Source organism: Manis javanica, chromosome X, assembly GCF_040802235.1.
Source record: "Manis javanica isolate MJ-LG chromosome X, MJ_LKY, whole genome shotgun sequence".
Classification (NCBI taxonomy): Eukaryota; Metazoa; Chordata; class Mammalia; order Pholidota; family Manidae; genus Manis; species Manis javanica.
Window position 1 is genome coordinate 82,437,748 of NC_133174.1, and position 12,196 is coordinate 82,449,943.

The following is a 12,196-nucleotide window of genomic DNA, read 5'->3' on the forward strand; positions in this document are numbered from 1 at the left end:
TAGCTGCCTTTAAAACTCTTTCCTTGTCCTTGATCCTTGCCATTTTAATTACTATGTGTCTTGGTGTTGTCCTCCTTGGATCCTTTCTGTTGGGGGTTCTGTGTAATTCCATGGTCTGTTCGATTATTTCCTCCCCCAGTTTTGGGAAGTTTTCAGCAATTATTTCTTCAAAGACACTTTCTATCCCTTTTCCTCTTTCTTCCTCTTGTGGTATCCCTATAATACGAATGTTATTCCTTTTGTATTGGTCACATATTTCTCTTAGTGTTGTTTCATTCCTGGAGATCCTTTTATCTCTCTCTATGTCAGCTTCTATACGTTCCTGTTCTCTGGCTTCTATTCCTTCGTGGCCTCTTGCATCTTATCCATTCTGCTTATAAATCCTTACAGGGATTTTTTCACTTCTGTGATCTCTTTCCTGACATCTGTGATCTCCTTCCGGACTTCATCCCACTGCTCTTGCATTTTTCTCTGCATCTCATCCCACTGCTCTTGCATTTTTCTCTGCATCTCATCCCATTGCTCTTGCGTTTTTCTCTGCATCTCTGTCAGCATGTTCATGATTTTTATTTTGAATTCTTTTTCAGGAGGACTAGTTAGGTCTGTCTCCTTCTCAGGTGTTGTCTCTGTGATCTTTGTCTGCCTGTAGTTTTGCCTTTTCATGGTGATAGAGATAGTTTGCAGAGCTGGTACAAGTGACCGCTGGAAGAGCTTCCCTTCTTGTTGGTTTGTGGCCTTTTCCTGGGAGAATAGCGACCTCTAGTTGCTTGTGCTGGGCAGCTGTGCGCAGACAGGGCTTCTGCTTCCTGCCCAGTTGCTTTGGGGTTTATCTCCGCTGTTGCTGTGGGCTTGGCCTGGCTGGGGCTGTTCTTCCAAAATGGTGGAGCCCCGTTAGAGGGGGAGCGGCCAGGAGGCTATTTATCTCCGTAAGGGGTCTCTGTGCTCCCTGCTGCCCAGGGGGTTAGAGTGCCCAGAGATCCCCAGATTCCCTGCCTCTGGTCTAAGTGACCTGTCTTGCCCCTTTAAGACTTCCAAAAAGCACTCTCCAAACCAAAACAACAACAGCAACAATGAGAGAGGGAACAGAAAGAAAGAAAAAGGAAAAAAAAAAAAGGAAAAAAGAAGCGATTTTTTTTTTTCTTTTTTTTGTCCTCAGCTGCCGGTCCCAGGCACCCGCTCACTGGTCCTGCCGCCCTGTCTCCCTAGCAACGGGGGCCCGTCCCTTTAAGGCTTCCAAAAAGCGCTCGCCAAAAACAAAAACTGCTCCGGTTTCTTTCCACCCACCGGGAGCCGGGGGGAGGGGCGCTCGGGTCCCGCCGGGCCAGGGCTTGTATCTTACCCCCTTAGCAAGGCGCTGGGTTCTTGCAGGTGTGGATGTGGTCTGGATGTTGTCCTGTGTCCTGTGGTTTCTATTTTAGGAAGATTTTTCTTTATTATATTTTCATAGCTCTATGTGTTTTTGGGAGGAGATTTCCACTGCTCTACTCACGCCGCCATCCTGGCTCCGCCCCTTGTTTCCTATTTTTATTGTTTGTATGTATATGTGTTTGACAGATATAGGGTTCTACATTTTATAAATAATGAAGGCACTGTTCACTTAACATAGTTAGTACTTATTTTTCTGAAAATAAAAGTTTACAACTAGGTTGTAAATTTTTACCAGAGAATGATACTTTAGCTTATTATACCCTTAACAGGAAGAAATATTTTTTTGTAAAATAATCTGAAGTTGTTTTCTGGATAGTTTTATTAAAGTAAAAGATAAAAACCTGTCAGCAGTTATAGCATATTCCTATTCCTGCGCAGACTGAGAATTAAAAACAATAACATCCAAACTCTTCCCTTTGTCCTTTTGTCTTTTTAAATAGGAATTATCATTTTAATTCATACATTTATTCATCTAACAAGTGCTTATCGAATATCTCATATATGCTGGGTGCTCTTCTTAGAGATTAAAGTAGTCCTCCCTTATCTGTGGTTTAAGTTAACCGTGGTCAACCACTGTCTGAAAGTAGATGGCCCTCCTTTTGAGGTATGGTCGGAAGATCAATAGTAGCCTAATGTTATGTCATAATGCCCAGATCATTCACCTCACTTTATCTCATCATATAGGCATTTTATCATCTCACATCATCACAAGAAGACTGAGTATAGTATAATAAGATACTTTGAGAGATCACATTTGCATAATTTGTATTACACTATACTGTTATAATTGTTCTATTTTTTAATTAGATATTGTTAATCTATTACTGTGACTAATTTATGATTAAAGTTTATCATAGGAATGTATGTATAGGAAAAGCACAGTATATATAGCATTCGGTACTATTCATGGTTTCAGCTATCTACAGGGGATTTTGGAATGTATCCACCACAGATAAGAGGGGTTACCATAGACATATATAAATGAAGTTTGATGCCATTTTACCCAACAGTCACATTCATTAGTGTATCAAGGGTTAAGTAAATTACCAAGAGACACACATTTGAGTGATAGCTAGTACTCTTACCAAAGTACCAATGGACATTTGGGAGAAAAGCATCCAAGGGGTTTCTCGGGTAGAGTTTGTCCCTTTAAACAAGGGAAAATTATTTAAGTAGGTTTGGAATTCAGGGTGCTACAAGTCAATTATCCTAAACTTTTTACTTTTTTAATACATAGGACATATCTACACTAAAGTTAGCAAGGTGGTGAACTAAGGAGTCGTACATTTTTCCTCATTTCATTTTTCCCAGTATTCCCGTGTCCTGGTCTATCATAAGGCAAAGGTCTTCAGATTTTTCATTGGTCATGTGGGTGTGAATGTCAGTTGAGCTAACTGCCATGGAGCAGAACTCAAGTTCGATTCATATGTTAGTCATTTTTTATTTCTGAGGAAGCTAAGACAGGAACAACCTTGGAATAGTCATTCAATAATTGGAGTAAGCTTATGTTGGCACCATACTTTGCCATCAAACTTAGATATCTAGCCCAAACTTTGTTGAAAATTATTTATGTCTTACATACAGATAACTCCTCTTCAAATTCCTTGGACAATATGAAATTTTAATATGTAAACTAGCAAGTCATTTGTAGAGCTATAAACACCTGGGCAGGTATACATGCAATCACTTGACAGAATATAGAGTAGAGTTTTTGTTAAAGAAAAATATGCCATCTTAGAACAGAAAAGTACAATAGAACTTTGTACAGTAATGGAAATGTTCTGTATTTGTACTGTTCAATGCAGTAGCCACTACACATGTGTAGTTATGAAAACTTAAAATGTGGCTAGTGAGACTGAAGAACTGATTTTTAGATTTTATTTAATTTTAATTAATTAAGATTTAAGTTTAAATTCTTGTGGCTAATAGCTTCCATATTGGACAGAACAGTCATAGAAGATAGAAAAGCAATATGGACATTGTCCATTATCTGGTATATATATTCAACTATCACCTTGAAAATTTGAAAAATCTATCTTGTAAGATTACTGTCACTTCACATAAAATAAAAGACAATGAAGATGTTATTCTTGGGTTTTTCAACCAATATCAATTCACCCTCATTTGCTTGAGAAAGCAAAGGTCAATTGAAACTTCAGGCAAACGTGTAAGACTAAACTCTAAATATATAAACACAAACTACACAAATATAAATATGTAAAATTAAAGCCAGCACATTTTTTCCCAGTCATAAATACAAGAACTTAAGAGTATTTAGTTGGTCTTTTTATACTATATTATATATAGTAGTTTCCCTTATATATTTCTAATAACACTTTAAATTATTAAAAATGTAATTATTAATTAATATAAGTCTGTATCAGTACCATTATTAAATAGATTGTTATCAGTTTTCTCTCAGCTAGAATTAAATTTCATTACATTAGTGAAATATATTTACTCACCACCATATCCCTGGTGCCTGGAAGAATGCTGTGACCATATTAGTCATTCAATATTGGCATGACAAGAATTAACAAAATAGTACTAAGTGCCATTGATTTTTATGAAGTGCAATATAGAACTTTTTAACCCATCAATGAGATATTCTAGATTTGAACCTTCCTAAAAGCCCTTTGAAATATTTTTACAAAAATAAGAGTATCACTTATCGCTAAGGTTGTTTATATCAAATTATAATAGTAAATGCTGTATTTATATTTGATATTATTGTCCTAAAATTCTATTTGATCTTAAAATACATAATTGAAGAATAGATTTCAGTTTGCTAATTTTCACACTTGTAAATAGAAATGACATGAAGAATGTTACCTCTGCTGTTTACTTTATTCAAAGTGAAGGCATATTGTTTATTGGTTTATATGAACATGATATTAATAGAATGCTTACTTTAGTTGTATGAATTAAAGGCAAGATAACAATATACATTGATTACCTCATATGAAAAATTTTTAAATCACATTGGCAGAAACATGATATTAATTAATATTTTTGAAATGCTACCTTATATTTCATAATAAACATCTTTCACCAAGATACATTATAGTTCTGGGTTTGAATAAAAGTCTGTGAATCTCAGCAAAAAAAGAAATATCTTCAAGCAATTCATGAAGAGAAAGGTAGATGTACTTGAGTACTGTACAAGATTATATACAGGCAACTACAACACTTTGGTAATTTTTAAAGATAAATGATCACACAATCTCACCATATAATCTAGTGGTCCCTGAAAATGTGATGTCCTTTATTAGTTTCTAACTTTTAGAGTCTTGTTTTAACACAGGTATTACAAAATTATGAATAAAACCTTCAGATATTATCCTGTTCTTTTATGGCAGATCACATAAGTGGGAGATCAATAACTGATCCTTGCCACATGTGAGCAACTTTTGTTTAAAAAAAATGCATTGACGAATTAAAAATTATTGTATGTGTGTGTAAAAAGAATCATAAGTCACCTATGTAATAAGTATCTTCAGGTCCTCTTCTGATCTTTACAGCCTCCAAGTATCTTGTCATACTCCTCATTTCTGTCACAGTGCTAAAATAACAATCGGATTGGATTACCCCCGAGAGCCAGTCAGCTAGCAAGATGACTGTGTATCTGTGTAGGGTTCATCTTATAGTTTAGAGAGGGCCCTTTTAAATTTTTTTATTTTCTTTTGATAAATTATACTTAGTCAAAATTAAGATAACTGGCTATTTAAATGAGTTGTTAAGAGTGTGAGACCCTTTGTGTGCTGATAAGCAGCAGTAATTAAGAGAGCCTATGTACATTAAGTATTTTACAATTTTATATTAACTTAACCTCCTGCTTGGCGGATTTGGGGGAAGCTAGAACCAGAGGAGACTGCTTTTGAGAAACAGTCCCATAATCTGACTTCATGGACATGAAGGGAAAACAGTTGCTGTTTCAAGCTATATTTTCTAATTTTACATTTTGGCATGTGAATCATTCCATTGTCTTTGACGCTTTGTGTTATTGATTTCCAAGAAAATTTCACTTTTAACATTTGTTTCTATAGAAAAAAAAAAGGAAATTCTGTGTATTTTATCTAAGTTTTATTCTTACCAGAGTTTGTGTATTCTCTCCTTCTGCCAAAGGTTTTAGGTGTTACTAGGTGTGTGCTTTTGTCTTGGATGAATATGTTACACTTGATTGTTACTTTTGATGGTGAAAAGGCATTCTAGACAACTGAAATCTACAATAAAATATTGTAATTCATTTGGAGTAACCATGGTTAATTCATGTATAACTTCATTCACCCTATGAAACAACAATAATTCTTTCAAAATTCGACATAGTTCTTCCTTTCAAAAACTTTAATAGTTTACATAGAGTTACATTTATTACCCTAAAATGCTGTTAACCAAAAAAGTCTCAGAATATCTTCTAGCACAACTCTCTAATTTTACAAATGCCTAGAGATGTTAAGCATTTGCTGTGCTCAGAATATTAGTTATAAGCAGACTTAGGGCTTAGACCTCAAGTCTTCTGGCACCTATTCCTGAGCTGGTCCTATGCCATGTGCTTCAAGAAATTGAAAACTGGTTTCATTATATAATAGCATACTTTAAAATACCTATCATTCTATGTTTTCCAGGGTCAAAGTATGTTTGGGCTTGATGTCATCGAAACACCAGAAGGAGATAAGATGCCACAGCTGATTGTTCAAAAGGAGTTAGACAGGGAAGAGAAGGATACATATGTAATGAAAGTAAAGGTTGAAGACGGTGGCTTTCCTCAAAGATCCAGTACTGCTATTTTGCAAATAAGTGTTTCTGATACAAATGACAACCACCCAGTCTTCAAGGAGAGTGAGATTGAAGTCAGTGTACCAGAAAATGCTCCTGTAGGTACATCAGTGACACAGCTCCATGCTACAGATGCTGACATAGGTGAAAATGCCAAGATTAACTTCTTTTTCAGCAATCTAGTCTCCAACATCGTCAAGAGGCTATTTCATCTCAACACTACCACTGGACTTATTACAATCAAAGAACCACTGGATAGGGAGGAATCACCAAACCACAAGTTATTGGTTTTGGCCAGTGATGGTGGATTGATGCCAGCCAGAGCAATGGTGCTAGTAAATGTTACAGATATCAATGATAATGTTCCATCAATTGACATAAGATACATCATCAATCCAATCAATGGCACTGTGGTTCTTTCAGAAAATGCTCCACTCAACACCAAAATTGCTCTCATAACTGTGACAGATAAAGATGCTGACCATAATGGTAGAGTGACATGCTTCACAGATCATGAAGTTCCTTTCAGATTAAGGCCAGTGTTCAGTAATCAGTTCCTCCTGGAGACTGCTGCATATCTTGATTATGAGTCCACAAGAGAATATGCCATTAAATTACTAGCTGCAGATGCTGGCAAACCCCCTTTGAATCAATCATCCATGCTCCTCATCAAAGTGAAAGATGAAAATGACAATGCTCCAGTTTTCACCCAGCCTTTCATAAGTATTTCCGTTCCTGAGAACAACTTTCCTGGTGCCCAGTTGACAAAAATAAGTGCAACTGATGCAGATAGTGGGCGTAATGCTGAGATCAGTTACCTGCTAGGTGTTGATGCACCATCTGAATTCAACCTGGATTACCGTACAGGCATTCTGACAGCAGTAAAGAAACTGGACAGAGAAAAACAAGAAAAATATTCCTTCACAGTTCTGGCAAAAGATAATGGGATACCACATTTAACAACCAATGCCACTGTCTTAGTGACGGTTCTTGATCAGAATGACAACAGTCCAATTTTCACTCACAATGAGTACAACTTCTATGTCCCAGAAAACCTTCCAAGACATGGCACAGTAGGACTAATCACTGTAACTGACCCTGATTATGGAGAAAATTCTGCAGTCACTCTCTCCATTTTAGATGTGAATGATGACTTCACCATTGATCCACAGACTGGTGTGATCCGACCAAATATTTCATTTGATAGAGAAAAACAAGAATCTTATACTTTCTATGTTAAGGCTGAGGATGGTGGTAGGGTATCACGTTCTTCAACTGCCAAAGTGACCATAAATGTGGTTGATGTCAATGACAACAAACCAGTTTTTGTTGTCCCTTCTTCCAACTACTCCTATGAATTGGTTCTGCCATCCACGAATCCAGGCACAGTGGTCTTCACGGTAGTTGCTGTTGACAATGATACTGGCATGAATGCAGAGCTTCATTACAGCATTGTAGGAGGAAACACAAAAGGTCTATTTATAATTGACCACACAACAGGCAACATTACACTGAAGGATAAATGCATTGCTGCAGACCTCGGTTTACACAGACTGGTCGTCAAAGCTAAGGACTTAGGACAACCTGACTCACTCTTCAATGTTGTAATTATTAATCTATTCGTGAATGAGTCAGTGACCAATGCTACACTGATTCATGAATTAGTGCGCAAAAACATTGAAACACCAGTGACCCAAAATATTGAAACAGCAGATGCAACCTCACCAACCAGTGACTACGTCAAGATCATGGTTGCCATTGTTGCTGGTACTGTAACTGTCATCCTTGTTATTTTCATTACTGCTGTAGTACGATGCCGCCAGTCACCACACCTTAAGGCTGCTCAGAAAAACAAGCAGAATTCTGAATGGGTTACTCCAAACCCAGAAAGCAGGCAGATGATAATGATGAAGAAGAAGAAGAAGAAGAAGAAGAAGCATGCCCCTAAGAACTTGCTGCTTAATTTTGTACATATTGAAGAAACCAAGGTGGATGATGCTGACAATGATGGCAACAGCATCACACTGGACCTGCCCATTGAGCTGGAAGAGCAAACCATGGGCAAGTACAACTGGGGAACTACACCTACGACTTTCAAGCCTGATAGCCCTGATTTGGCCCGGCACTACAAATCTGCCTCTCCACAGCCTGCTTTCCAGATCCAGCCTGAAACTCCCCTGAATTTGAAGCACCACATCATCCAGGAACTGCCGCTTGATAATACTTTTGTGGCCTGCGATTCCATCTCCAAGTGTTCCTCCAGCAGTTCTGATCCCTACAGTGTTTCTGAGTGCAGCTATCCAGTGACAACTTTCAAGACCCCTGTGTCTGTGCACACCAGAATGGTAGGTAATCCAAGTTTCTAAATAACCTTTTAAACTTTATTTTATTTTAAAAATTATTTTCAGTTGAAGTAAAACTTTGCAGAATCTACTGACTTCAAGGAAGGATCAAAACTATCATATCGTTCAGTAGTATCCAAAGGTACATACACTTACTTTACATTTGACAGAAAATCAGAAAAAAATAACTTACTGTCATTGGGAGCAGAATGATGATTATAATAAGGGCAATGCTATCTGTAGATGGCCGTATGATACTTCTTGCTAGAGAATATACTGGACAACTCCAAAATAAAGGTTCATGGCACTGTCCTCAGCACCATTGTGTGCATGAGGATCAGAACATGTGGGCTAGGTACATCACAGTAAAGCTTTTTAGAATGTGATAAGCAGGTCTTAATACTTAATGGTGTCAAGAATCCCAGCTTCACTTGGGAAAAACCTGTTTGCCCAGGATAACAAAATAGCATCAAGATATCCTCCCTACTTGCTATGCTCCCAAACTCCCACAATAAAGAGAATGTCACTTTTAGATTAGGAATGCACCATTATACTGATTCATAAAATCTATATTCACACAATATGGCAAGAATGGGATTAGCAAAATGAAAGCATGCTTCTCACTCTCATCTTCAAGCAAGAGAATGAAATATATATGAGATCTCTATTTTAGATATTCATTTAAGTATTTGCAAAGTTACACAAGGACTCAGAGCCCTTCAGGAGATATTCTTAAAAGATAATGACTTTTGGAAAATGAAACATGTTTGTTTTTTCCAATGGGCCCAGAGGAAAGTGTGGGCATATTAAGATCCAAGAAATCTATGTACAATAATTCAAAACCCAATAAATTTATGAAAAGAAGAGTTTATAGAGTGATTTTTATCTATGTTCTGTGAAGAAATAAAGAAAAATTTATCTAGAAATGCAGAAATAAATTGTTTAAGTTTGGTTATTTCCTCAATAAAGTCAAGTGATGGAATTTATCTACATTTATTCTCTCAAACTCATGACACATGTTGACGTTAGTATTTTGTCTGCATTACTCCTAAAAGGTCTTCTTCTCAGTTTCAGTGAATAAAGAGTTTGAAAACTTATTCAGGCTTAATACAATGCTTGTAATGTGAAAGTCAAACAGGTTTTGTGTAACCAAAGTTAGAGATTTAAGGAAGTTTATCAGGATTCAAAATAACAAAATAATTTACCACAAGTTAGGAAATAATTTTAAGAATCGAGATCATTCAAGGATATGCATAGTTAAATTATACAATAACATCAACCTTTCTTAATCACAAAGTGAAGGTCGGATCCTAATTCAATTGTAGATACATTTTTTGATTGGAATATAGTTGATAGGTCCATAATTATGCTATTGTAAATGGTAAACTAGAGCGCTAGTCTCTGTGTAGAAGATTTCAGGTAAGTGTTACTGAGTTTACAGGGCAGTGGTTATTTCTACAGTTGGAATGAGCCTGGTGTTTTCCTACCTAGGTGGATCTTAGGTGGGTGGCAAGCACTGTAGATGCTTAATATCTGCTCAGGGTGTGTTTTTGTTTACATTCAGCCATTCAAAAGGTTGCTTTTATTTTTTAATTCTTATTACTATTATTCTGTTTATTGGACACATTTCTCAACAGAAAAGTGTCTTTATGAATAACTATTTGTGTTGTGTATCCTAATAGCACTTTTCCCTGAATTAAGACTCACTTAAAAATGTATACAAAGGGTGGGGTTTGTGAATTGCACTGGCAGATCATCATTTTCAGTAGATTGGCTCATGAAGTTTGTTAAAGAAAGCAAATTCTGGTTTCAACTCTTCTTGAAGGCGTGGAGATGTTTTATTAGCTAGACTTATTTTACTTAAGCATGTAAACCATACAGTAAGCAAGGCATGGAAGAAAGAAAAATATTGAAGTATTTTCTAAATATCTTCTTTTTAAAATTTATTGATACTTTGTAACCCTTTAAAATCAATAAAATGAATCACTTTTTCCATGATGGGATTCCATTTTATTATCTAAAAGATATTTTCCTAAATACAGGAAAAATAACTTCATGAAATAGACAAAATAAGAAAATAAATGCTAATGAAAGTAAGTTTTTGGTTATCATTAGGTACTTACTAGATAAAACTATTTTAGAGTCAATGAGTTCTCTGATAACTTATTCTGTTTTTTTTACATCTTAACAAAAAAGGTAAGTCATATATTTTTTGTCATTAATCGTTTCAGATTACTTACTATATATCTTTTGGGCATGAATTGGTAAACTTGAACAGATTAAAATGGTACTAAAAATAACTTGTATCTATATACTCTTCATTTGCTGATCAATGCCAGAGGAGGCATCTTATATTCGCTCATGTTGCAGAATGCTAACAAGCACTGAAAAAGAACTCATGTATTTAAAAATTCAAATACAGTAGGTGTCTTCTTTTGAAAGAAACATCATACAAAATGAGGTAAAGGTATCAGCTAATGTGATGAAAATTCATTGTTCCTTAAGAAAATTCTAACAGTGGGATAAAATACTATTGTTTGAAGATGGCAAAAATACTCCAATTGAATTTAAGTGAAGTGAGAAACACCTTTTTCAAAGGATGCTATTTACAGGTAGTTCATTACTCATCTGAATAGAAATAGGAAAGTAAACAAATGAAATGGTCCTTAAAGGCCATAAGATAAAAGGAGATTTATCACAAATTTCATATTTTAAAAAGGGAATCAAATATTTTCTATATTTTTTTCTGACTCTGGTGTTCTGAAAAAATATGGAACATTCATTAGATAGAAATATATCTATTGCATAAAATCATTAGGCTGGGGTAATGATGCTCTTCTTTAGTATGAATTTTTACTAGTAATATGGAAGGTATTTTGGTATATAGAATAGTAACAATGAAAAACATGAAATTTAAAAGTTGTTTCTACAGTTGATCTTCAATTAACAATTTTCACAGCATGAAGATAACATTTGGTTGTTTCAAAAACATTTGGTTGACTAGAAAAACAGTGCATATAACCATTTTAGAATCAATTTTGATAATTGTCGCATAAAAGATATACTGCTAAAACCACAGGTCTAACATTAAAATACTACAAAGATTATACACTTGAAGAATAGAATAAAAATGAAAGTACGATTTTTTGAGGGACTTCTATGTACCAGTCACTGTTTTAAAAATGTATTAGATACTTCTTTTAAAAAAAAAAAAAACACTCTAACAAATTTCTGTGATTAGAGTTAGAATAGTCTTGTGGTTTCAGAAATTAGGTAAAAATGGTGGAAGATTTGAATGGTTATAATTCATCGATGCAACCATGCTGTATAAATATTATACATGGATTGAAAATGGTAACAGAAGTCTGAGTTAACTTGTGATGGGAACAATATTCACTATTGTTAAAATCAGTAACTTTGATTTTGTGCATCTGTATTTGAGTAATAAATTTTAGCCATGTAGCATGCTTGGCAATTGAAACTCCTAGAACACAACCATCTGATTTTGATAACATGTTATTTTTCTTGTCCTAGACTGATTCCAAGACATCAACTATTGAAATCTGCAGTGAGATATAACTTTCTAGGAACAACATAATTCCATTCCCCTTCCAAAAATTCCAATGATATGTGACTTAAAATTTTGGTTA

General features: G+C 35.3%; 1 protein-coding gene across 3 annotated transcripts in view; it reads left to right on the forward strand.

Annotated features, from left to right (window-relative positions):
• PCDH11X (protocadherin 11 X-linked) overlaps window positions 1–12,196 on the forward strand; it is a 797,150-nt gene that overhangs the window by 115,247 nt on the left and 669,707 nt on the right. For all 3 annotated transcript variants that reach the window (XM_073227421.1, XM_073227423.1, XM_073227424.1), the window contains one exon: window positions 6,054–8,549. In XM_073227421.1, coding sequence (XP_073083522.1) covers window positions 6,054–8,549 — 2,496 coding nt within the window. The remainder of the gene's footprint in view (window positions 1–6,053; window positions 8,550–12,196) is intronic.